Here is a 27,318-nt window from a genome sequence, read left to right on the forward strand (position 1 = left end):
TTGCATATGTGGGGTTGTTGACATTTCTCCTGGCAATCTTGATTCCAAATTGTGATTCATCCAGTCCAGCATTTCACATCATGTACTCTGCATATAAGTTAAATAAACAGGATGACGATATACAGCCTTGACGTACTTCTTTCCCAATTTTTAAACAGTCCACTGTTCTGTGTCCCATTATAACTGTTGCTTCTTGATCCGCATATAGGTTTCTCAGGAGGCAAGAAAGGTGCTCTGGTATTTCCATCCTTTAAGTTTTCCAGTTTGTTGTGATCTACACAGTTGTCTGATCACAACAAACTGTGGACCAAAATGTACAGTGGTAGACCAGAAAACAGGTAACAAGAATATGCTCTCACTGGAAAAAGAGAAAACTGTGAGACACTAGGCAATACAGATACATAAGAAGGATGAACTATTGAGCAGGCATTTTGTGATCCATCTTCCCTTAGAGTGGAGGAAATTTTGATGAGATCCCAACTTAGTTTCGGAGAGAAACATGTGCCCTCTGTCTTCTATATGGCCTGATTTGGGCCTCTGAAATGTTCTTTGTCCATTATTCTCCATGGCCACATCCTATGTGAGTACTGCGGAGCTGTAAAGCATTTATGTCCTATTTTCTACTTATGCAAATTTGGGGTTGAACAGTTGCCTCACCTGAACAAATTTGAATTGGGTTTGTGATTTGATTAGTGGTAAAATTCCTTCAAAAGTTTAGCCCTATCATCTATTTGCTTCCAGTAACTACACCCAAAGTTCTTGCTTACGTAATTCTCAAAAATGATTTACTTTGTTTCCTTGCCCCTATGTCAGTTTTGCAAGAATATCATCCCAGCTATCCTGAGGCCATCTAAAATAATGGTCTGGGATAGAAAGGCCCAAGTCTTGATCTGATCTTTGTTCCAGGACTAAATCTGGACAGGACTACACTCAAGGCCTCTTCTAGCTTCATATTTTACTCTTCAAGGTCTAGAAAAACTCTGCTTTTCCAATCTTTCCAAATACTTTTATGCATGTTCATTGATGCAACCATTTCCTGAGCTTATCTTTTTAGTAATATCTTATTAAAAGTAAAACTCAAAATATAGTATTACTTTGACTCTTTTCAACTATTTCCTCCTATTACTGAGACTGTACTGGGTCACAATCTCAATAGGTAGATAATACGCTTTTCAATTATCATGGGTAACAGTTTAAACACCTCTTTTGCCACTGCAAAACATGGGTCTCCTTTCAGTCTCTGATGCCAACATCTCTAACATCTGCTGCATCATCACCAAGGCAATGTAACATATTTTAGGTTACTATTTCAGCAGTACTCCACTTCCAATACCAATTTCTGGGTTAGTCATGGTCATTCAAGCTCTGGAACATATAAATTCTCAAATCTCAATTTTCTCTTGTACAAGAAGTCCAAAAAGGAGTGCTTCTAATTTGGAAGTATGGGTATTCCAAGTAGTAATTTAGCCACCCATGATCTTTCTCTGGCTCTGGCATCTTCAACATACTCACTAGCTTCAAGTTGATGGAGAAAGAGTGAGGATGGAAGGACTTCATTAAGCCTGGAATTGAGCACATCACTTCCACTTACATTTCACAGGCTAAAAGTCAATTACAAGACCACAACTAACTAAAGGAAGTTGGGATAATTAGTCTAGCTCTATCTCCAAGAATAAATAAGTTTCATGAATGACTCTGCTGCAGGTTCTAAAAGGAAAAAAAAAAAAAAATGCTAGATAAAAATAATAGAAAGTCACTCCAGAGGCTTTGTCCATTTCAGTAGGTTCAACCTTATTCTACTAGTTCCAATAAATTAATTATTTCCTTATTATATAAAAGAGTAAAAATTCATTTTCTTCTAAATAATGGGATTACTTTTAGAGTATTTTTGATAGTATGAGAGGTGTAGAAATTAGACTGCAGAGAGTTAATAAATGAGAATCAGATAATAAAAAGAGACGTTGAACGTACAGTACTCTTTAAAGCTTGGTGTGAAGGAAAGGAGATAGAGTGGAAGGACAATTGTAGAAGAATGAAGACAGAAAAGATAAAAGAGAAATACGGGATTGGAACTAGAGAACAGATGGACAATTCATCTTATGCAAGAGCAGGGAGTGTCTCATTCCACTGATATTGGAGGAAAGGAAAGATTCACAAGTATCTAAGTTTCTAGCATTTGGAAAATTGAAGGCATTTTTGTCTAATAGCATCAGCCTTCTTGTGAAGCTTGAAGTCAAATTACATAATTATATATGGCTGGGATTTAAAGACTGCAAAAGTATTCTAGTGGGTACGGTGAAAAAGGTGCTTTAGAATAGACAAGCAGGAGGGAGGAATCCACCTCAGGTTATGACCTAAATCTGTAGTGTTAAGATATACAAGGTACTGGGCTTCCCTGGTTGCTCAGAAGGTAAAGAATACATCTGCAAAGCGGGAGACCTCAATCCCTGGGTTGGGAAGATCCCCTGGAGGAGGGCATGGCAACCCACTCCAGTATTCTTGCCTGGAGAATCCCCATGGACAGAAAGCCTGGTGGGCTACAGTCCACGGGGTCGCAAAGAGTCGGACAGGACTGAGCACCTTAGCTGCACAATACTGTTCTGCGCTTAGCAACCACCGTACAAGAGGTACAGGCAGATGGTTAGCACTCTATGTGTATTTACTATAACACTTATTTCACTGCAAAGCCCCTGGAAGCAGAGACTTAGGTTTTATAAACTATGCACATAGTAGGCACATGATGAATTTTTTCTTGAATGAATCGATTCAGTCATTGCCAATTCTGCCATAGTACTCTGCAGACTACTGGCAACTGCCCACATTTCATATGGTATGCCAATGCTAAAAAGAAAAAAAAAAAGCTAAAAAATGCAGGCACACTCAGCTAAACTTAGCAGTCTTAAAATGGCAACTATGTCAGCTGAGGCATACTTTTTATCTTGTGCCAGTACATCTGTCTTTGATGTTTCCTTCATTTCCCTTATGCTGCTGTGCCCTTATTGAACCTGAAAGGGATAATTGAGTTCAATAAGCTACGCTATTATTTCAAAAGTCCTGCAAGTTCTTCAGACACCCACAAATGAACTCACAACCCCTATCACAATTTTCCTTCCAAGAGATCCACAGACAAGGATGATTACTTATGATGCTTACTTCACAGATAAAAGCCGAGACGGTGACGGAGTGGAAGGACTAAATCGGGGTCATTCACTAAATCGTCTGCAAAGTCAGGCACAGATCTTGCTTCCTTCTCCTGTCTTCAGCCCTTTAGAGCAAACTTTAGAGTTACAGTGATCTCAGACATCACCTAATCGAACTCCTTATGTTGGTAACACAAGTGTAAACTCAGGTTCAAGAAGTCTATGATCCAAGACTCAAACTGAGGCAAAAGGGGCTCTTTCCTTTATACTACGCCAGCTCTCAAGATCCAAAGTCCTAACTCACCATTTGGCGGTGGAAAAAATGGCCAGGAACGAAACTACGTACTGCAGTCCAGAACTAGGCCCCACCTCCCGGATCAGGCTGTGCGGGCCTCCTGCTAACAAAGCGTCTGGCTCGAGCTTCCGTACCCGCTCCCACCCGGCCCGGGCTGCTCCGCTCCAGCCCGCCCGCTCAGCCTCCCGCCCCATGCACCGCAGCACCGCCCGCCCGCGAAGGCCGGAGACCCGGCCCTCTTAAGTCTCACTTTCGTCTTTCGGCCACCCGCGCGCCACCGCTCAGGCGACGGCTGATGGCGTCACTTGTACTTCCGCCTGCGGCTGCGTTCTAGACACCAGCGAGGAAGGAAGAAGGGAGGTCTGAAGGGCTGTGTGTGGGGGAAATAGCGAGGAAAGAGAAGCGATCCGGGTGCTAGCGGGCGCTACGGCAGTCACCGCGGCCCTCCTCTGTCCCCGCCGTCCCCCCCATCGGAAGTCGCCCTAGGCACACTTCCCCCGATTCTCGGTAGTCTCCCCTCTGCTGGATCTCCGGGCACCCGGGTCTCCCTCTTCGCTCCCCCCACCCCCCGCCTTGCTCCCTCACGCTCCCTCCCTCTCCCTCCCTCTCCCTCCCTCCCATCGTCAGGCTCCCCGCCCTTAGTATCGCGAGACGAGGTGAGAGCTGGCGGAGCGGCGGCGGCGGCGGCGGCAGTAGAGGTGACCGAGGCGGTGGCGGCGGAGGCGGCACCGAGCGCTGTGTCGGCCCCGGTGCGGCCGAAGTCGCGGCAGAGCGTAGCCCCCACGCCCCTCCCCCGTCCGCGCCCTCCCTCTTTCCCCGGAGATGGAGAAGGCGACGGTTCCGGTGGCGGCGGCAGCGGCGGCGGCTGAGGGAGAAGGGAGCCCCCCGGCGGTGGCGGCTGTGGCGGGCCCCCCCGCGGCGGCGGCGGCGGCGGCGGCGGCGGCAGCAGCAGCAGCAGCAGCAGCAGCAGCGGAGGTCGGCAGCGGCATTGGCGGCGGCAGCGGGGCTCGCTCGGCCTCGTCTCCTCGTGGGATGGTGCGAGTCTGCGATCTGCTCCTGAAGAAGAAGCCGCCGCAGCAGCAGCACCACAAGGCCAAGCGTAACCGGACTTGCCGACCCCCCAGCAGCAGCGAAAGCAGCAGCGACAGCGACAACAGCGGCGGCGGTGGAGGCGGCGGCGGCGGCGGAGGAGGTGGCGGCGGCACCAGCAGCAACAACAGCGAGGAAGAAGAGGACGACGACGACGAGGAAGAAGAGGTTTCTGAGGCAAGGGCCTGCTTTCAAAGGAAGGAGGGAGGAAGGGAGTGTTAAGGGTCGGGGCCAAAGGTGGGAGGGGACTTGCGAGGGGCCAGATTCCTGTGGGCTTGATCTGTCTTCGGGGCCAGGCTTTCCACCGCTCGCTTTCTTTCCCGGGCCGAAATCGTGAGGTGTGGACATGTGGGGGAGGGTAGCTGACACGTGGGGGTGGGAGGACCGCAGAGTCCAGAGTTGGTGCACAGCACATTACCCTGGCGTGGTTCACTCGGTTAAGGGTGGAAGGAATTGGTTAGATTCGCTGTGTGCACACCCGGCGGGGTCGGCCTCAGGCCAGTAGGGCCCTGTTACTCCTGGGGCGGGGGCGGGACCAAAGCGGGAGGGTTAACATAATAGGTAGGAGAGTCTCTTGGGGAACGATTAGGAGGTTGGTAGATTTCTCCCACTAGTGAGGTGGAGGGGAGCAGTTTGAGGGGGAGGCAAGCTTGTAATGGACTGAGAGCTGAGTATTTGTGTATGTAAGAGACACGTGAGAAGCTGTACTTTTCCATACTGTTCTGCTGCAGCCCCCCCAATCCCCCCCTCCCATAATTGTGGCTGCTGAAGTCACCTTCACTTCCTCGATCTCTCAAAGATTTTGGATGAACTGATCTTATATCCATTTACATTGATACATGACTCAGTGGATGAAAAATGTATTTGATCCTTGCATGTACATACTCATACATTTCCAAATGCTTCTTTGATGAGGAAGAATTAAGCTAGGCCCTGTTGCTTTCCACAGAATGTGGAGCAGCCTAAGAGGCTGCTTGGGAGCCAGGCTTGGTTGTGGTGAGTTGGAATAGGAAGAAGGCCTCCTGGTCTGTCCTAGTGATCTGGTTTCATAACTGTTTATAATTTTTCCTGGGTTCACAGACAGGCGGCGTTGCAGGCCCTCATTCTTCAAAGAAGGCATTTAACCAAAAGCTCAGTAAAACATACCATACTGAGAACAAGCTAAGAGTTAGCCTTACTAGTTAGCAGGTCTTTTGTAACTCTCTTGTCTGCTTCCTGAAATGGAAGCTAGAAAATCTCGATCTGAAGAAAGAAGTTGTAACTTAAGGCAACAGAAGGAAAGCCGCTTTTTAAAGGCTGATTATAAATTTAGTTATGAGAGAACAACTGAATTATCTAAAAGTACCACTTGCCATTTATTCTTTTCCACCAACACAGCTTATTTTGATACAAGGCTGGGTTTTTTGAAAATTGCATTATTGGAACTTGGGTTCCCTAATTTCAAATAAAGAAATAACCTTTTGAAGAATATGAGACTTGTCTATTAGTAGAAGACCAGATTCTCTTTTACCTCAAACTGAATAAAGTTATATGTGAAGAGATGTAATCTTGAAGTATGTATGCCAAAAAAAATGGACACTTGGTACTATTTCGTTTAGCCTACTGAATTCTAAGGGTAGGTTTGTACTGATAGATTTTGTATTGACCTAGTTGAATGCTTCAGAATAGTGTGTAGCTCAGCTTGCATATGAAACAGTGAAAAAAGGATGGAACAGGATCCTTATTTCCAGTAAAATCTGTTACAGTAGTTAGAGCTCTTCAATTGCATTATTTTTACAGAAACAAGAAAACATTTTAGAGGTAATCTCATCCAACCTTCTTATTTTAAAAATGAGGATAATGAATTTTTTTTTTTTTTAGAGGCAACTGACAGTGGTGGTAGCAACAAAAGTGGAAATCAAAGTTTTGTGATGATTCAGACCAGTATACTTTTCATGACAATTTAGTCGCTGTATCCCCCTCCTGACCTCTTTCAAAAAACAGGCAGTCCATTGCAAGCTAACAGCTTGTGCAAAATACCCATACCTTATTAAAATTTTAAATTCTCTAAGAAAATATCAAGCTCTGGTTTGGAACTTAATATCAAGTTGAGTGCAGTACTTACTGAAATAATATTATTCTATAAACTTTACATACCTAGATAGTTCTGTCCATTGGAATTTGACTTAATAAGCAAAACTTAGTAATTCATTAAATCATGTAGAATAGGCTCAAGCTTATAGGTGTGTTTTGTAAGTTGGGTTTGGTTTTCCTTGGAAGATAGGAGTGGTATATGTTGACTGATCAATTAAAGTGTTTTCTTTATTTTTAATATACTTTATTCTGTCTTCTGTCCAGCAGTATAAACAATGGGTTTGTCATTTGTTATGGAGATGAGTCAGGAGAAATAAGTGGAAGAAAGCACAACCATTAAAAATAAATCTATATAGGTACATGATGAAGGATAAGCAGACAGAAATACAGTATGTCTCTGCACCTGCCTCCATCCTTGACCAAGATAAATAAATAAACCTAATCATCACTATACACTGTAAGCTAAATGGATGAGTTGCACAGTGTTTTTTGTTTCACTACCATTTTATCGACTTGTCAGCAGAACTTTTAACTTTACAAAGCTAGGAAATCTTATGGCTGATAGTTGTACTTAACTCCTTTCTCTAATTCATCCTGTTACTTGCTACACAGTGAAAAATATGGATTGTATCTTTGAGATTATCCTTCGGATAAAAATCATGGAAAAGTTATAATTTTGGGGTTATTTAACCTGAAAAAGTGGAGGATAATAAAACAAAATATATCTGTGTTTACTTCGATGAAATGCTAGCTGGATATTTTGAATATTTGCTGAAAGAGGGAACATTGGAAGGAAAGGAGATTCAATTTAAATAAAAGCTTTATTTGAATGTTTAAGAAGAAGAATCTAACTTTTTCTAAATGTTAGTGTAGGTTATTGAGAATTGGATTTTCTCTGCAGTGTTTCAGAATAGGATAACCATGTTGTAGATAATTTGTGCAACTTCAGATATTCCTTTACCCACCTCCCCAGTCTGATGCAAAACCTTAGATCAAAAATTGAAAATTATAATAATTCTCTCAGCTTTCATTGAGTGACTGACCAATATGGAAAATAGATGGAAATGTATTTCCTAACATAAAAACTCTGATGCACTTCTTTACTGACTAGTGGATTAAATTAATTAAATAGTTTAACTTGAATAGTATAAGAAAAAAATATTGAAGTTGCAGGAGTTGATACTCCCTTTCAGAAACAACATTACATTCTGTTGAACCTATTTTTAAATGTAATTGGATGGCATCAGTGTTTGCTAAAGCAGAATTCAAAGGGGAAAAAGCTTGCTGTTAAAGGTAGAACTCATGTTCAAAATTAACATTTTTGTTAAAGATGCATAAAATATAATACAGTAGGAGTTGATCAGAATTACATCTATATTTGGTAGGTAATTTGAGGTTTTAAATTTAAGTAACAAACCTAGTGAAGATATTTCAGACGACAGGAGCCCAGTAAATAAGTTAGGACTTACTTATTCATTCACTTTTGAAAGGATTTGCAAGGCCAGGGAGCATCTGTTTATAGACAGACATCAAAGACATAGGGTTGTTTCAGAAGTAGATTACGTTTCCTCAAGTTCACTTCCAAATCTTTTTTTTGTTAGTTTTTTCATAGAAAAATGCCAGGTTCCTCTGTTGTTATGGTAGAATCCAGATTAGCCCAGAGAAGCTTATCTGTTGCCCTGTTTCACCTCTTAATTGAAGCAGTATTTGTAAATAAGATGGTAAGAACTTTGAGACAGTAATTCTGTCATAATTATCTTGTCTCTTATTCTGCTTGAGCATAGTACTTAATAAAAATTTTCTTAGTGAATAATTAATAACTAAGGAAGATCCAGAATTCATTTAGGAAACCAGGAGTAGGTATAGAGTTCCTTCCTTCTTGGATCCATGGCTGTCCAATAACTGAAATTTGGATTCTAACATCTTTCAATTACTTAATTACTTCTCTTAGTATTGGTGATCTCATAGGTATTAAGGGAAAGCCATTTAAACCAAGACATTGATTGTTGATTGCCTGATAAGTACCTAAAGATGGATTTCTATTTATCAAGTCGAGTACCTTAGGTATATTTACATTTTAAAAAGCATGATACGAATTATTATTTAGTACCAGTCTAGTGTAATGGTTAAGGGCAGGAATGGAGCTTGAATGCATACCCTTGATCCATCACACACATTTGTAATCTTGGGCAAGTTACCTAATGTCTCTCCAGTTTACTCATATTTAAATGATGGTAATAGTAGATTCTACCTTATAGCATTGTTTTGAGAATTAAATGAGTGAATACAGTTTTCATATATTCCCATTTTCACCGTAATGCTATGGTGTCATCATATTTGTTTCATTATTCATAAATGTTTGTAGTTTCTGTTATATAGGAGGAATTTTGCTGTATTAAGTAACAGTGAGCAAAGCTGTTTTAAAACACACTGATTTAAAATGCACCAATGATGAAATGTAAGTTTGAGGAAGTATGAGAGTGAAAGCAAATGGTTAAATGTATGTCCTGAATAAAGTATGAGAGGTATACAAATGTTGGGAGGGGATATTCATCATATTCATTTAAAATGCAAAGATACAGGGTTAGAAGGGGTTTAGGTAACTTCATCAGGGCCACATAGCTGGTAAGTGGCAAAGTGGAACTTAACCTTTGATTCAAAGCCTGCCTCTTCATTCATATATTCACATGCTCTATTATGCGGTATGATGTTGAGTACAGCTTTATCTGAGGTTGACATATCAGGTAAAGTTAAAACAAATTCAGATGACATAGGGGAGGATACTTTCTGGTAGTAGGGCGGTCACTGAAGACAAATTAGATATGCTGAACATTGCTTTTCTTGTTCTATAAAGTTGGTGGCTTGGGAGGAGAAATACAGAGAGCACAGATAAGTATATTCACATTTTCACCATTTAGAATTAGCATTTAGAATGAAGCTTTATAGTGAAAAACCACCTCCTCTACTGGCAGTCTTTTGCTTCTCACTGCCTTTTAAGACTTAAGCATTTCAAGGTTATCTTTATTAAGCTAAGAAAAAAAAAAATCCTTTTAAATAGGAGATGTTAAGTTGGGGTCTGGATAAGCTGAGAATACCCTGGAGTTAAATAAACCCAAGATTTTGTTGAAGGTGCTTATATATATATATATATATATATATTTTTTTTTTTTTTTCTTTTCTTCCCTTCACCTATAGTATGTGTGTAAAACTTTCATTAGATACCATATTCAGAGAAGTATTTAACTTCCCTCCCTCCTACCTTGTTAATTTGAAACATTCTCATTGCAGTGGTTGTAGGAAATCGGGCAAGTGTTTATGTAGATTATTTAGAATTGGGAAAATTGTTTCTAAGGTAATGTGGTAATGAAGAAGGCGTATTTGTATTGTGAAGTAGGAGATCAAGATTTATTTGTTTTTTCTGGTTAATTAACACTATGCCTACTCTCCTCTTAAATCCTTATATTTTGCCTTTTAATTGATGAAATGCTTTTACCTAGTCTACTGTGTTCTGTCAGATCTGAAGACAGAAACCCTTGTCTTATGCATCTCTATCCCTCTACTGTATTCTACCATACTATACCATGCATGTTATATAATAAGTCTTAGCATCTTAACCTTTGTCAGGTTTTGGTGAAGTCGGATCTCTGAAAAAAAAAATAGTTTGTAAACATATATTCTTTAGTCACTTGCTCTGGAAATATTTGGGACCTTAAATCTTAAGTCTTAAGGTTATAGAACTTAGTTGCAACTACTAATGGTGGACCCCTATCAGATGCTTTTATTAGATTATAATTATTCAGTTTAGTCTAGTCATTAACCTCACCAACTTAATTGGAGTTAGTATTTTAAAATTTTCAATGTGGAATAATCATCAAAGCAGTATGTTTTGACTCCCAGAAATTCACTGGACTATTCGCTAGTCTGCTTCTACTGACATCCAAAGTAAACCAGCTGTTGACTAGGAGGTCGATTTTTAGGTCCTTGAAACAGTGTGTTTGCACTCTGGCTGTAGTTTTTTCTACATTTTTGTAAAGATAATATAGTGGGTTAGGAAATGTGGATGTAAGGAGCTTCCTTATAATTTTTCCATACTTTATTATAGATGAGAAGGAATTTTCACTTCATAATGATATGTGAATTACTGCCCTCTGATACTACTTATATTTTTATAAGGACCAATAGGGGGCACCAACATCCATGTTAGCCTACCCCAAATCTGACTTCTTTCAGCTTTCACCTTTTGAAAAAACAAGTCATTAAGGAATAGAAGGTGATAGGTAAATATGAATACTCCTAGTCCCTGGAACCTTACCTTTATGGTAGAGTTGTACCTATCCACTTGCCACACAGAAGCAAAATACCCTTTCTGACTTAGTGTTTTTACTTAACTTTTTTTTTTCTTTTGTCTTTAGAATTTTTATCCAATCAGAGTGGAAGTGGAATTGTGGAGCATTATAGGTATTATTTTATCATGATTTGTAATTTTGGGTTTTAATTATTGAAAGGGACATGCTGAAAATTTTATCTTCCCAAAAAATGCTGTGAAAAAATCGATATAGACCTAATTATTGAAAGCATAACTTTGGTTGACTTCTGTCATCCTGTGAAACTCATAGATGTTACCTGATCTTTTTAGAGTTGGCTTTCTAAGTTTATTTCAGGGTGAAACTAGAGATAAAAGAAGGTCAAGTAGAAAAAAATGTTAAGATTACAGTACTTTACGGATTCTTTCTAGAGCCGATATTATTGTTTTTATAAATAATTTTGACATATAATAAAGTCTCTCTCAAAGTATGCAGATAATGTTGAATTGTGCTGATGGAAATAGACAACGAGATTATTGAGAATAGATTAAAAAGGTTAAATAGGGTTATATGAGTGGGGGAAAAAATGAGCTTTTTTGATTAAATGGTCAGAAACAAAGCCTGCTTTTTCAGTAAAAGTGCAGCATAATGTTGAACAAGATTAAATAAGGTTTTGGAGATAACCAAAGTCATAATTCTTATTTTAAATAATGATAAGGTACAACTGCACAAAATAGGTTATATATATTTCTGTCTGCTGTACCATGAAAATGAAATGATGACCAAAACTAGGGAAGTTCTAGAGCGAGAGCTGAAAAATGATTGGTGGGTTAAGGATGGATTCCATGATCAAGGAGGACTGCAGATTATACAGTTATATTCTCATTATTCTTGATACTTAAAGTTTCAATTAACCAGTAACTCAAATAGAGTCACAAAGTGAAGAAAATGTGAGGTGCATTAGATAGTGTTAGTTCAATTTTGAAAATAAGTAAACTCATTTCTTGAGATTATTTGAAAGTATAGACTAGACATGGCAAACATATGAAACTAGTTTGTAGCTACGCATCTCTAGCAGGACATATTTTCCTCTCAAGCTATCATTTGCTCTCATTTAATCTTTCATTTTTTTAATCCTCCCTGCCCCCAATAAAAAAAGAACAGAACAGAAAAGAAAAAAAGAAAAGTGAAGAAATAAAGACCTATCCTAAAATTAATTCTTGGTCTGGTTTTTCCTTGTGAATTGTTTTTCAATTAAAGAACCTTTGAGTGAAAAATATTTCAGAGAGATCTGTAGAAAAATTGGTCTTGTCAGTTTTGAATTTGGAATAAAAAAACATCACATGAAGTTCTGTTCCTTTTCTTCTTTCCTGTTGCCCTAAACCTGAAACCTGAGAAGCAAAGGAAATCTTAAGTTTGTGTTATACCAGGTCTATTTCCAATTCTGTCTTTGACCCCAATATTGTCTTTTTCCTTCTCTGTGCCACATTTCCCTCTTGTTTTTTATATGAAGTTGATAACAAAACTAGTCCTGTTGCAAAGCCTCTAGTGTGGTTCTTTCTGGTGTGAGATTCAGTATAGGAGTTAGTTCTTTTACTTGCCAAATATTTATTGTGTATCTACTGCATGTGGCTGTTTTTAGTCTATGTTGTAATCTCAATCATTTCCTTCTCAGGGAATATGAAAGAGTTAGCCATATTTAAAATCATAGCTGTATGCATTACGGTTAGTAAAACTTTTAAACTTGCATACATGAAAACTTAGCACCGTGTTGGAATTCTGTTTTTTATGATTTTTAGAAGATAGGTATCACTATTAGTATCTTTTTCTAAGTTTTTTTTAAGACGCTTTATTGAGACCTAGCATAATCACTTAGGAATTATGAGGATTTTGAAACCACCGAGACATTATTCCCAGCTTCATGAAATTTAAATCTCATTGAGGCAAAATTAATAATAATTAAAAACTGTGAGGATGGTTTTAATCCTGTGTAATTACCTGGAAGTCTAACATTTTTCAGTGTATCTGTTTGCTTTTAGAATTGGTCTCATTATAGAGATTGTTCTGTTTTTGCATACCAATGGGGTGGCCTCTACACCTTTTATGAATGTCTCTTAGAATACTCACTAATTCTTGGTATTATGCTCTTTTTTTTTTTAACAATGAGATCTGTATATGACTTTTTAGAGTGTCCTAGACTACTAAGTTACAGCAAAGAGTCATCCATTCTAATCTGACCTTGAAGATTTTGTAGTGAGAGAAGAGGTAGCTGTATTAGTATGCTTATGGCTGCTGCAGGTAGAGATGTGTGAAAATATGAATGATTGAATTACAGGAGAGTGCAGAGTGCAGTGTTAAATATCTTTTAAGTTAGGTTTTAAGTGCAGTGTTTATATAATTGTTTTTATTCATTTCCTAAGTTGTGTCCAGTTCTGCAATCCTATGGACTACAGCACACCAGACTGCTCTGTCCCCCGCTGTCTCCTGGAGTTTACTCAAATTCATGTCCATTGAGTCACTGATGCTTTGAGTTCCTATAATTAAGTGTACATATTTGTAGAAACTTACACATATTTGTTGAAAATTTGGCAAAATCACAGAAATCTGAGAAATACAAAAATCACTTATAATCCTCTTTCCAGAATTAATCATTACTGTTTGAAATCATCTTTGCATTCTTTTTCCTTCGTGTATGTTAATCAAATTATCATACAAAGCAGAGCTGTCACTTAAAAATTTTGTCTTCTGTGTTTCATTTGTGATCATTCTCTTATATCAGTTAAGGAGATGTCTTCATATAATGATTACATACTTATTTAGCTGTAAGAACTAGTGATACATTCATACTTAAAAAAAAAAGTCTTCTAGTACATAAAGGTTTTATCCAACGCTTAGAATAAACACTGCTAGTTTGGTGTATGTCAAATATTTTAGTTTCTTTCTTGGTGAGAGTAAGTGATTGAGACAGAAGGTGTGAGTGTGGGTATGTCTGTGTTGAGGGGTGTGTCTGAGTATATTAAAATTTGACTTGTTCTCATTTACTTATGAATGTTTCATAGTATGATGTTTGTAATTTATTTGATCGTTTATGTTGGTAGACATTTAGACTGTTTTCAGTACATTGCTATACATATACATTGTTGAAGTGAATATCCTTTTACTGTTATTTTTGAGTACAAAAGTATTTCTTTAGAATGGATTCCTGGAAATGGAATTTGAGGGCAAGAAGTTATTCACATACTACATTTGATAAATTCTCTCATTTTACTTCTTTCAAAAATGTGTAAGAATGATACTGTATTGGATCATCTTAGTTTTTAAAATCTGTTATATAAAAATTAGTGTTTTGGTTTTGTCTTCATTTTCCTTATTACTGTTGACATTGAGCAAATTTTCATGGTTATATTTTATTTGGATTTATTTTGAAAATTTCCTCTTTTATCCTTATTATTCTACTATAATTTTTTTTTTTCTTTAATGGTGTGTGGTTGTATTTATATTTATGGCTATTAATCCTTCATGGCATCATTTGTTACACATATTCTCTATCAGTTTACAGTATTTCTACAATGTAGAAAATTTTTTATTTTTTTGTAATAAGTTGTTCTAGAGATATAACTTCTAGAGACTTTCTTTACCCCAGTATTTAAACAAAATTTCTTAGATATTTTCTTTTGATATTTCTGACTTTTTTCTCCAAAGATACATGGATATCTTTTTTGGATATAGTGTTTGATTGTTTCATTAGCATTTGACCCTGTTGACCAATCCTTGTCTCTTAAAAAGTACTGTTCTCTCTGCTTGTGTAATACCACCCTCTCCTGTTTTTACATTACTAGCTGGCTTTTTTGGTCTTATTGCTTCCTCCTACCTCCTTCCTTGTATGTCCTTTGGTTATTTGGTACCACATTGCTCTTCCTGGACCTTTTTCATTTTGTATCTGCTCACTTCTTAGGTGTTTTTATCTCATTTTCTGTCTTTATATATGCAGTTGCTAATGACTCAAGTTTATATCTCCGATTTAAACCTTTCTTCTTGAGTAGCAGACTGAAACTTCTGACCACTTAACAGTTGTACAAACCTTTCTTCCAATGCATAGTCTTCTTTCTCAAGAGAATCAATCCAGGGTCCTAGCTGGAAACTACGTATAGGTCACAGTGTAGGATATCTGCATAATGCTTTTCTCCTTAACTCAGTCCAGTCGTCTGCAAAATAAACATTATCTATCCTTCTTTTGCTCAACCCATTGTATAGTGGTGAGTAGGAACAGGATAATCATAACAACAGCTTCTTTGGAAAAGGAAAGAACAGGTAGACCACAGTCTTTGGTCCATAGTAATAATGAAATATTTCTGGACAGGAGAAGACTGCCCTGGCAGCTATGTAAACTCCTTGATTAAACTCTTGGTTTTGCTCTATAGGAGGAATGCCTCTTTGACTATTGTGTATATCCTTGGCTTTGTTCTTAGGTGATTCCTCCTTGTTATCTTCCTTTGCCACTTCTGAAATAGTAGGTATTTGAGAGTGTGACATTCCTAAGATTGCAAAGTTTTATAGCACCATACCAGTTGGCATAAATTTAGAGGCTGCAGGGTTACTTAAAGTTCAGTTATAGAGTTTTATAGGCCAGTAATGTGGTTTGATGGTAAAACTCAAACATTTATTTAATCGATTTCTAAATCAGCACCATGTGATACTAACTACAGCAAAAGATTTCTTTTTGTTATATTTTTTGAAATCAGTTCATTCTCTTCTCTCTCTAGTAGACTTTTTCCTTTCTCCCTTGGCTTCCTTGAGGGCATCTGAAATGTTCAGCTCAGGTGACATATCAGTCAGAGTTTAACCAGAGAGGCAGAACGAGTAGATTTATATATGTTAGATAGGTAGATAGGTAGGTAGGTAGGTAGGTATTAAGAGCTTACAAGGAATTGGCTTACACAGTTCTGAGGGCTGGCTAACAAATATGAAATTTGTAAGGTAAGGAGTTGGTTAAAAGCTCACCCAAGCTGGAACCCATGGGCATATGCTGAAGCTGTTGTTCATAGGCAATTAGGAAAGGAATATCCAGCGAAGGGATACCAGTTATAGACTCAGTATTTGGAGTCACACTCGTCAGGAAGAACCCAATCTTTTACAAGCTCATCTGACTAATTTAGGCTCAGTAAAGGTGATCACTCTGGCTTAAAAAAAATCAACTTATTAGGGACTTTAACTATACCTGCAAATCCCCCCATGCAATCCCAAAAAGCAGCACCTAGACTAGTGTTTGAATAACTGAGAGAAAGTATTTACAAAATGACTATTGCCCTTCTTTCCTCTTAGTTTTCCGTAACCAACTTGACAGATGGGAAAGCAACACTCTTTACCTGATGTTTGCTATATCTGACAAAGAATCTTTCAGGTCACAAAGTTAACTCTTGGTATTTGGAATGCCAAGACACTTGCCTTTCCCAAACCCAAGAGACCTCCAGATTACTGGGCTCTTAATGGGGTAGAGTTTGCTACTGAGAGATCTTCTCTCAGTGGCACTATTTTCATATCTATCTCTGCTTACAAACCGCTTAAACTCATAGGTGAGTTGCTGTTTCTAGTCATTGATTAAACAGCTAACACATCAGTGTTTTTAGTTTTTCTAACTGCTTTTCTTATAGCCCCATACCTGGTAGTTAGGTGATTTGCCCTACTCATTATTGCAGGCAAGAGTTTTACAAAATGGTTTTGCTTCTGCATAACAGAGGTTGCTAGGTTCCCAGCCTGAAATATGCTTCCTTGCTACCTGTCTTCTAAGCCTTATCAGAGTTTTTAGGAATTTATTATTGCAGCATTCCGCTTCTAAATTTTTGATTAGTTACAGTATAGGATAGGTTATTTGAACAAAGAGACTCCAAAATACATGAAGTTCAAGCAAGGTAGATTACGTGATAACCTGGGGGTAGTCCTTCAGGTCATTTTGTGTATCTTAAGTTTCTGCTCTTTTGTTACACCATCACTTAACCTGTGCTGTCTAGTCTGGTAGTGACTAGCCACATACGGCTAGTGAGTGCTTGAAATGTAACTACTACAACTGAGGATCTGAGTTTTTAATTTCATTTAATTTTAATTAATTTAAATAATCGTTTGTGGCTACCATATTGGAGAATGAAGGTCTAGAATGTTTCTGTCATCGCAGAAAGTTTTATTGAACAGCTCTGCCTTAGAGTGTTAACTTCATCTACAAGGTCTGATCATTGGCTTAGCAGCATTATGTTCATGTTTCACCCTGTTATTATCTGAATTGTGTTTCCTCAAAATTCATGCTGAAGCCCTAACCCCCAGTATCTCAGGATATGGTTATATGTAAGAATATGACTTTAAAAAGGTAATTAAAGTTAAGTCAGGTCATGTGGATGTTCTCTAACCCAGTCTGACAGGCATCCTCATAAGAACTGTGGACATAAAAGAGATACCAGGGATGTGTGCATGCAGAGAAGAGGCCGTGTGAGGACAGTGAGATGGCCATCTCTCAGCTAAGGAGAGAGGCCTTAGAGGCCTATGACACCTTGATCTTGGACTTCTAGTTTTAATAACGGTGAGAAAATAAACTGCTGTTGTTTAAGCCACCCAGTCTATATATTTTGTAAGGCAGCCCTAGCCAACTAAGACATAGCCCATGAGAAATAAGAAGTAGAAAAATGAGCACAGATAACTTCCTTTTGAGGAATTGACCAAGAAATTGCAAACATAACTTCATGTTATATCCTATTGACCAGAACTTAATTATGCATCTATACCTAAGACCTAGCTCTTGCTCTTTGGCCATTATACCCAGATATAACTTGTGGGAAAAAGTGTTTTACTAAAAGAAAAAAGGGAATGTGGATATTGAAGATAATTAACGTCTTATTACCAGTATAATTTTAGGGTTACATTGTTATTATGGCTAGCAATATAGGAAAAAAAGTCACTCCTGGTTCCTGAAATAATCTTTTTGGCCTTGCTTGGGTCACATGTCCATTCCTGAACCAGCAACTTCAACTATGGAAGAAGATTTTTGTTCAGACCTCGATCATGTCTTCTCCACTCCATCTACATCTAAGATGTAGACTAGGAAAGGTTGTTCCCACTTGAGCCTCATGAAATGGTTTCCTAAAGAGACTGTTTCCATTGCTGAAAAGGTGGTAGGAGAATGGGAAGGGAAAGGGCGTGGGACATAAGACCTCCAAATTACACCTTGGAGCTTCCTGCCTGTCTCCATCTTTGCTGCCATTACCTTTGCACTTGCTGTTTTCTTACTTAGACTTCATACAGCAGCTTCCTAATTTGATCTTGCTGTTTCCTCCTGTCTACCATATTCCACTTACTATTCAGGCAACATTTAGGCTAGTCTTTCTGAAATGTAAATTCTTATTTGACTTCTCGTTGCTCTTAAAGCCCAAACTTCTAGCTTGGCTGTAAGGTTTTGTATGCCCTACTCCTCATTGTTCCAGCCTCATTTTGTATCACTTTCAGTGCATTCTAATCACACTGACCTTTTGCTTAGAACATGTGGACTTTCTCACTTGGGGTCTGTTTACTTTCTTTCCAGGATGGTCTTCACTTGGCCCTTCATTTCTTCTCGTCTTTTAGGTTTCACCTTAGATATCCTTCTCTGTATAGGATTGTTCACAGGACCTTTTCTCCCCTCCTTTTTTCCACCTTCCCTTTCAGTTTTCTGCGTGTACCTGTGTAGATTTAACTGGGGTGAGAAATAGAAAGCTCTGTTGCTCTTTGACAAAGCTGAATTAGTATTAAATACTTCAGTGGACTCCTATCTGTTTCTTGTGGGTGATAAGAGTGGAGGAGTTTGAGTGTTTTAACATCTCCAAATTCCTAACAGCTATTTGTTTTATTCATATGTCCATATCAGTTTTAGCTGTTAGGTTGCACCTTTTGAAATTGTTTTTTGTACATCACAAGTCATCAAAAATACGATTTCTGTGGTTCAGCCTAATGTGTTAACATGTCTTAGAGGCAGTTCTTCCTTATTGATCTTCAAGAATTTGGGATATTGTGTGTTTAACTTGTCAGATGGCTTTTGTAAATTGTCATTAAATATGCCTATTGAGATTTTGATTGAAACACATTGAAATTTGGATTAATTTGAGGAGAGATAGATGTACAGTATGAAACATTCCTACCTTGGAAGTACAGCAGGGCTCTATTTTTCAGGTCCTTTGTCTAATATCTTTAATAAAATTTTACAGTTTTCAGGTAAGTTTTACACAGTTGTTGTGGAGTTTATTCCAAATTATTTATAGTTCTTATTGCTATCTTGAGTGGTGTTTTTTTCTTCTGTTATGCTTTCTAATTTAGTTATTTTCGGAGTCTAGGAACGTATTGATTTTAATATTTTGACCTTTGTGTATATGGCCACTAAACTTAATTCTTCTAAGTCAGTTTTTTTTGTTTTTTGACTAAAATGCTATATTGAGTCCAGTAATGACTGTCTTCTCTTTTTCAGTATGTACATCTGTGGTTTTTCCTTTCTTATTGCATCACTTTCGAACACTCCCAAAATGCTGAATAAGAAGTAATATAGGCTATCTTTATCTTTCCCTTGTAATGGGAGTGCTGTTTGGTCTCCAGGTATAATCCTATATTAATTTTGGCTTCCTAGGTGGCGCTAGTGGTAAAGAACCCTCCTGCCAGTGCAGGAGTCGCAGGAGACATGGATTCGATCCCTGAGTCAGGAAGACCCCTGAAATAGGAAATGGCCTCCAACTAATTAAAAAAAAAAAAAAAGGAAATGGCAACCCACTCCAGGATTCTTGCCTGGAAAACCATGGACAGAGGAGCCTGGTAGGCTACAGTCCATGAGTCGCAGAGTTGGGCACAACTGAGTGACTGAGCATGCATGCACGCACACGCTCCATTCTTTATGAGCTTCCCTGGTGTCTCAGACAGTAAAGTGTCTGCATGCAATTCAGGAGACCTGGGTCGTTCCCTGAGTCAGAAAGATCCCCTGGAGAAGAAAGGCTAAACCCTGAAGTAGTCTTGCTTGGAGAATTCCATGCACAGAGAAGCTGAGAAGCCTGGTGAGCTACAGTCTATGGTGTTGCAAAGAGTCAGACACAACGGAGCAACTAACACTTTCACTTTATCAATTTAGTATATCTCTTTCTCTTACCCTACTAAATATTATCAGAAAAGGTATACTGAATTTTATCAAAAGCTTTTTGCCATCTATTGAAAAGATAATTTTTTCTTTCTTCCCCCTCCCAAGCTATTCATATAGTGAATTTGCAATAATAAATTTACTAATATTAAACTGTGTTTGAAATGCTTATTATGATGTAGTTTTAACATTCTGTTGGGTTTGATTTTATTAACATTTTAATTTGTATTTTCTATGGAGATTATTCATTTCATATTATAGTTTTAAACTTACCGGGAGAAACTATAATTTCAGTCTTACATCAGTCTTACACAAATGGTGCGTTACAGATTTAATTTATATGTAGCTTTTTTCCTTTTAACCTTATATGTTTTATTTTTAACTTTTTGCCATTGAGCTGCTAGAAGTTTGATCAAGTGCTTTATTTGAGCTCTTTATAGTTAAGTAATTCTTTAGTGGTTTAAGTAATTTAGTGTGTACTTCTTAATTTTTTATAATTAAAATAATTGTGGCTACCAGTACAACATAAAATTTATTATTTTAACCACTTATGTGTACAGCTAAGTAATGTTATGTACATTCACATTGTTGTGTAGTAGATCTGCGGAACTTTTTCATCTTGTAAAACTGAAATTCTATACTCAATGGACAACAGTTTTCCATTTCCCTTTTCTCCAATGCCTGGCAGCCAATGTTCTACTTTCTGTTTCTATTATTTTGACTACTTTAGATATTGCATATAAGTAGAATCATATGGTACTTGTCTTTTTGTGACTGACTTATTTCATTTAGCATAATATACTTAAGATTCATCCATGCTGTATCATGTGACAGTATTTCCTTCCATTCTAGGACTAAATATTCCATTGTATGTATATACTACATTTTGTTTTATCCATTCATCCATTGATGGACATTTGAGTTGCTTCTACCTCTTGGCTATTGAGCCTCTTAATTTTACATTTAATTCATGTAATTTGAATTTATATTGACTTTGGAGGAAGTTAGGAACTTATTCTTATGTTTCCAAATAATCAGTTGATTTAGCTATTTCATTGTCTTTCATTTCATATGTTTAAATAATAGAACGATAGACTGGATTATATCTGCTCAGTACGTACATCTTTATATGTATTACATTTGTATAAGCTTAAGGTCCTTAAAATTAGTTGTTAGCACTAAGCAGTTCCCTGTAATTCTTAATAAGTAGCTAACATCCGTAGGATTGTATGGTTAACAAAGTAATTTTCCATATTCTTCACTTCACTTAGCGGTCTTTTTAAATCCACATGTGTATATATATGTATGTATGTATATATATTTTTCTTCCTGTAAACCTGTAAGCAGGCTTGGCTTCTTTCTTTCCTTTCTTCCCTCCCTCTCTTCCAAATCTCTGCTAAAGAAGTAAAGGTCCTTTCAGCACCAGCATCTGTGTTGTTGTTTAGTCGCTAAGTCGTGTCCGACTCTTGATGACTCCATGGACTACTGAGCTGCCAGGGAAGGTACCAGCATCTGTGTGTGCTGTCGTGTTTGACTCTTTGCGACCCCAGTGTCTGTAGCCCACCGGGTTCCTCTGTCCATGGGGATTCTCCAGGCAAGAATACTGGAGTGAGTTGCCATGCCCTCCTCCAGGGATTCTTCCCAACCCAGGGATCAAACCCAGGTCTCCCGCGTTGCAGGCGGATTCTTTACCATCTGAGCCACCAGGGAAGCCCAAGAATACTGGAGTGTAGCCTATCCCTTCACCAGGGGATCTTCCTGACCCAGTAATCGAACTGGGGTTCCCTGCATTGCAGGTGTGCTCTTTACCAGCTGAGCTACCAGGGAAACCCACTGGATCTATAGCATGTTCTTACTGATTTGTGATGTTGCTAGTCTTAACTACTCTGCCTTTGGACTTGAACACCTCCATACACTTTTAGGGCAGGATCAAGAAACTATGGATGTGTTTTAGTTCTCTTGCATTATCATTCTAGTCTTCTTTAGTTTTGTTTCAATATTTTAAAAATATATTTCAAATAAGCCAGGAATAATTTAATGCTTATGCAGTTGCTGTTTAGGAAATGCCAAAACAGAAGAGCTGCTGTATGACCTGAGAGGGACAAGTCTTAACTGTACTGAACCCTTTAAATTAACCTGTGCTGAAGTATGCAGCCACGCTGCTGAACTGTGGCTGATGTTTGTTTTGTTTGTGTAATGTTGGTGGACTCTTAAAGGGAGATTGCATTATCTTTTTTTTTCATCTTTTTCTATTTTTTTATTGAAGTATAATTGCCTCACACTGTCATGTCAGTTTCTACTGTACAGCAAAGTGAATCAGCTACATGTATGCATACATCGCCTTTTTTTCTTCAGCTCTATGTATGCATACATCGCTTTTTTTTTCTTCCCTCTTTCCCCATCCCCCCTTTTTTGGATCCATCCCCCCTTTTTTTAATTTCCTTCCCACTTAGGTCACTGCAGAACCCTGAGTATGCATTATCTTCTTTCTGTTTTTATTAAATCATGTAGTAAATATAAATTGTACATTTGAACAGTAGAGGAAGATAAAGTATGAGTCAAATCACCCTTCTTCTATAGCCCAAGGTATAGATTTTAGTTGCCAAGTCACATCTGACACTTTTGCAACCCCATGGCCTGTAGCCCACCAGGCTCCTCCGTCCATGAGGTTTCCCAGGCAAGAATACTTTAGTCAATTGCCATTTCCTTCACCAGGGGATCTTCCTGATGGGCGAATTCTTCACCATTGAGCCACCAGGGAAACCCCCAAGGTATAAATCTTAAACATATAGATTTCATGGCTTTCTATGTATTTGCACATTTATATCTGCACATGTATCTGTGTAAGCAAATTTTTGTTTTATATAAAGGGAGTCATTATATAGATATTCTGAAATTTTCTTTTTAAAATTAATAATCTTATCATAGACTCTTCCCAGGTAAATCCGCATATCGATTATCTTATTCCTCTTAGTGGCTGTGGAATGGTCCCTTGTCAGGTATCGTGACTTCCCTGGTTTTGTTGAGTGTTTTAGCCAGTGTTTTGGTTTTGTCCAGTGTTCTTCCATTACAAATAATACTGCAGTGGATTCTTTTTGATATGTATCTCTGTGTGTGTATGTTTGTATTTTAGGATCTATTTCAGTGGTGAAAGTGCTAGACCAAAGGTACATGGGTCTGTTTCTATAACTCACATTTTATTATGTGAATGAGCTCTGTATTTTTTAAACTACAGTGGTTTTTTAGTGGTTTAGTATGTTTTAGGATGTGCTATGTCATATGTTGGGTCTCAAGCCCCATTAATATCTAGTCTCTGTGGATATCACTCTCCATTAACTCTTTTATCCATTAAGAGACAGATAAAACATCACCTCTTTCCTGAAAGTATTCATAACACTTAGCACATTGGGTAATTATAACCCCAATAACTAATATTTTAATGAGTGCTTACTATAAACTATTATTATGTATAGTATCTTATTTAATCCTCACAACTGTAAGAGGTAGATAATACTATTATCCACAGTTTGTAGTTGAAAAAAAATCAAGGAAAAGAATAACTTGCTCAAGGTCACAGTAAATGATGGAAATAGAATATAAACATGAGCAGTCTCACATCAAAGTCTGCTTTTTTTTAACTGGTATAGTTCAGCGCTTCCCTTCTGTTCCCTGATCTCCCTAATAATTGACTCAAGAGATATTTGGTATAAATTATAGAACTCACTAGCTCATTTTATCTTGTATTTAGGTCTTATTTACAGATCTGTGTGAATGACATCTTTTTCTAATTTATGATGTACCTCTGGGTCATTATACATAAGTAGTAATAGTCCTGGTACGTTTAAGAGTTGGTTAGAGCACCATAGAACTGCACCCCACCTCCTTAAAAAAAAAGACTTCACTGGAGTGTAGTTAATGTTGCTCTGTTCTGTTACATCCTGTTATTTCCCTGAGTCCATCTTCAGCAAAATTCATGTGATCTTGAGATGGATTTCATAGATTGTGAGTGAATAGTATACTATTCTGTACCTTTTCTGGAACATCGATTCAAAATACATAACTTGTAGATAAGTTGTTAAGATGTGAAGTGAGAAGCACGCTGTCTTAGACTTACTACATGTCTTAATTCATGCTGTCAAGTAAGTGTGACAGGCAAGCTGAATCTCAGAGCCTCACATAAAAGGGACATCATAACCAAGGAAAGAAGAAAAGTAAAACATGTACAAAGAGAAAAAAAAAAAAAAGGGACATCATAATACCTTCTTTTGGGTGGAAGTTCAGATGAGATCACTCTGTCAAAACTTTTGTGAACTATAACAGTCTCCATAAATACTAGTGTTTAAAACTGAAGTTTGAGGAATAATGGAGAGCATTGTGAATTGGGTTACTGTTTAGTAGTATGTTTGGCTATTTTTAAAAAGTACAGTTTAAGATCTATAATTAAAAAAATTTTGACTCTCTTATTTTCTTTCCTAACTCCATTTAATTTGATTATTTTATTGAATTCATAGATTGCCAGTAAAACTCTTTGGCTGTAATTGTGCATGTGGATTAATTTATTTTAGGTGGAGTCAATGTTAGCATAGGAAGTGGGATTCTGTAGTGAAGTATTAGTCACTCAGTCATGTCCTATTCTTTGTGACCCCGTGGACTAGCCTGCCAGGCTCCTCTGTCCATAGAATTCTCCAGGCAAGAATACTGGAGTTGGTTGCCATTCCCTTCTCCAATTCTGTAGTGAAGATTTTACAAATGATAGTTGTATGGGTTAGATGATCTTTTAGGATTATATTCAGAATTCATTAGATCTTTAGTACTTAAATAGAATATATTCTTCAGTTCCTCCAGAATTTAAAAATTTTTACTGCTTAACCATACTGTTAAAAAAGAGGGAGAGATAAGAGTAATGGGAAATGCAGCATCCTTTTCTTATTTTTATCTGCTTTTCTGGGAATGATGAAGCAAACCATATTTCGATGACTTCCTGCTGTAAGCTTAGCAGGTGATTCAGTGGTTCTAGATAAAATGGCAAAGTATAACGCAAAGACCTGACTATGCTGTTTTCTTAAACCTCAGAATCTTTGAAACATAGCCCTCACTCGCTTTGTGGATTGGTCTTTCATTTGTACCTTTCCTGCTTTGCTTTTCTTACTCTGCCCAGTGTTACCATCTCCCAGTCTGAGATCCTCTCCACTGTTTGACCCAGCTTTCTGGCTACAACCCAAACTCTGATACTGAGTTCTCTTAGCCAGAGCCTAGTTCTGGAATATATTTTAAGTTGTTAACGTGTCTTAGGTATGTGGGAGGTCTTTCCATATGTAGAAGTTCTTACCTACTTTAGCCTTATCACCAGATTCTCTTATTATCTTGTATCCCAAGACATAAAAAACATGGGCTTGGTATTGCAGCTTTTTGTCTTCCATGCATGAGAAACTTCGTTTTGTTTCCCACAGAGCTCAGAAGAACAGAATAGCAAGAGGACCCATTCATTGGGTCTTCAATGTTAAAATTCAGAAATCTTAATCAAATACTAAGGTTTCTTGACCTCACTTCTAGAAGCAGAAGTTTACCTAAAAATATCAATTGAAGGGTATTCCAGTTTCATTAAATCCTAGACATGTGAATACCTGGCAATTTCTGTGCCCAGTATAATATTACATTCCATTTTGAAATAACCCATTGCCTTCTATTTTCCAATATTTCTCCTGGAGCAGTGGGGGCAGGTGGGGGACATTGTATAGAAAGATTTAATTCAAGGTGGGAAACTTGCTTTTCTATCCTTCTGTAATACTATGTCACTTTGGGAAAGTTACTACTTAACTTCCTTTTGTTCATCCATATTGGAACTAATAATTTTTTCTAAAGAATGGAGATAATGTAAACATCTAGTACACTATTTTATATATTGGAGGTATTCATTACTTGGAGCTTTTGTATTTAACTGTTAAATGTAGTATTTGAATGAAGTCGTCATTGTTCTTTTACAGTCAGGAGCAGTTTTCTTTACCTTTTATAGCTCCTGGATTTTAGTTAGATTCTGATGAAAACTGTGGACCTATGCTCCCTCACATGTACTTAAGTATATTCATACAATATTTTGCAGATTTTTCAGTAGGATAAAACTTTTGAGGCATAGGTTTTTGAACCTTGGATTATTTATATTAGCTGAAGAGTACCAGATTTCATCTTTCATCCATTGAGATCAATGACCTTCTGTGCTTTTTATCATCTCTAAAATTAAAAAGTAAACAACTCCTTCCATACCTCTCCCCAAATAATCATATCAAAGGTAAAGAATTTTTCTTCCAGAGGTTGACACTATATAACCTTTCAAAGGATTTTCTTTGGGGATATAATAGATTAGAACATTTTAAATCACTACCAAATTTTCCTTCCATGTTCTTTTTGAAATCATTGGAGTCTTGACTGAGGGGAAAAACTTGTTGAGAGATAACTGGTTTTTGTATCTGCCTTTTTTTTCCCCTATAGGTATGACAGAGGTCTTAGGGAATGATAAGATGTACTTAATATTTATAGTGATTTCCTCATTCTGTGTTTAATACCAAACTGTAAATTTTAATTTGACTTCTTCTGGCTTATTTTACAGTTTTTGTCTTAACTTTTCTTTTAAATATGGTGCATTGATTGCATTCCTTTAACTTTCTTTGTTCCCAGCATCCCACTTAGGTTATTTAAGGATTGAACTAAACCACAGTTTTGAAAAGCAAGAAACAGATGTTATTACATTTGTCAAACTACCTTAGAGAGGAGCAAAAGGGCCTCATTAGCTCTTTAACTTTGTGTGTGCTCAGATGTGTGTGGGGAATAAGATCCAACTTTAGCATAGATAAGTCCAGATTTGAATAATATTTTCAGTACTGGTTTTCTTGCAACATTTTTAGTCTCCCTTTTCTTCTTGAATTAGTTTTATTTTCAGCTAGGCAAAGATGGCTGCCAAAGGAGAGGGGGCTGGGATATTCTAGCCAGTGGTGGCTGGGAAGACTCACCTCTACCCAAATCACATGGAATATTTTCCCCACAGACATGAGGGATTATATTACTAGAAAAGTGGGCCGGGGATAAAGCATGTTGAATAGTAAAATTACAGTTCACAGTCCACTACAGGTACCATCAGAGGACCAGAAATTTTGAAGAAGATAGAAAGTTCACGGGATCGCATTGACAGCAAAATCTCAAAGGAAACTGGAACTCAAGATATCAGAGGTAAGCTCAGGTTTTCCTAGGGGAACCTTGGAAAGGCTCCAGGCTTGGAGTCAACAAGTACAG

General features: G+C 37.7%; 1 protein-coding gene across 8 annotated transcripts in view; it reads left to right on the top strand.

Moving 5' to 3' along the window:
• Positions 1–4,104: 4,104 nt before the first annotated feature.
• The window catches only part of ANKRD17 (ankyrin repeat domain 17), a 162,440-nt gene continuing 139,226 nt past the window's right edge, over positions 4,105–27,318 (top strand). For all 8 annotated transcript variants that reach the window (XM_043906495.1, XM_043906500.1, XM_043906496.1 and 5 more), the window contains exon 1: positions 4,105–4,701. In XM_043906495.1, coding sequence (XP_043762430.1) covers positions 4,258–4,701 — 444 coding nt within the window. In that variant the 5' untranslated portion in view covers positions 4,105–4,257. The remainder of the gene's footprint in view (positions 4,702–27,318) is intronic.

This window comes from Cervus elaphus, chromosome 6 (assembly GCF_910594005.1).
Source record: "Cervus elaphus chromosome 6, mCerEla1.1, whole genome shotgun sequence".
In the NCBI taxonomy this organism is placed as follows: domain Eukaryota; kingdom Metazoa; phylum Chordata; class Mammalia; order Artiodactyla; family Cervidae; genus Cervus; species Cervus elaphus.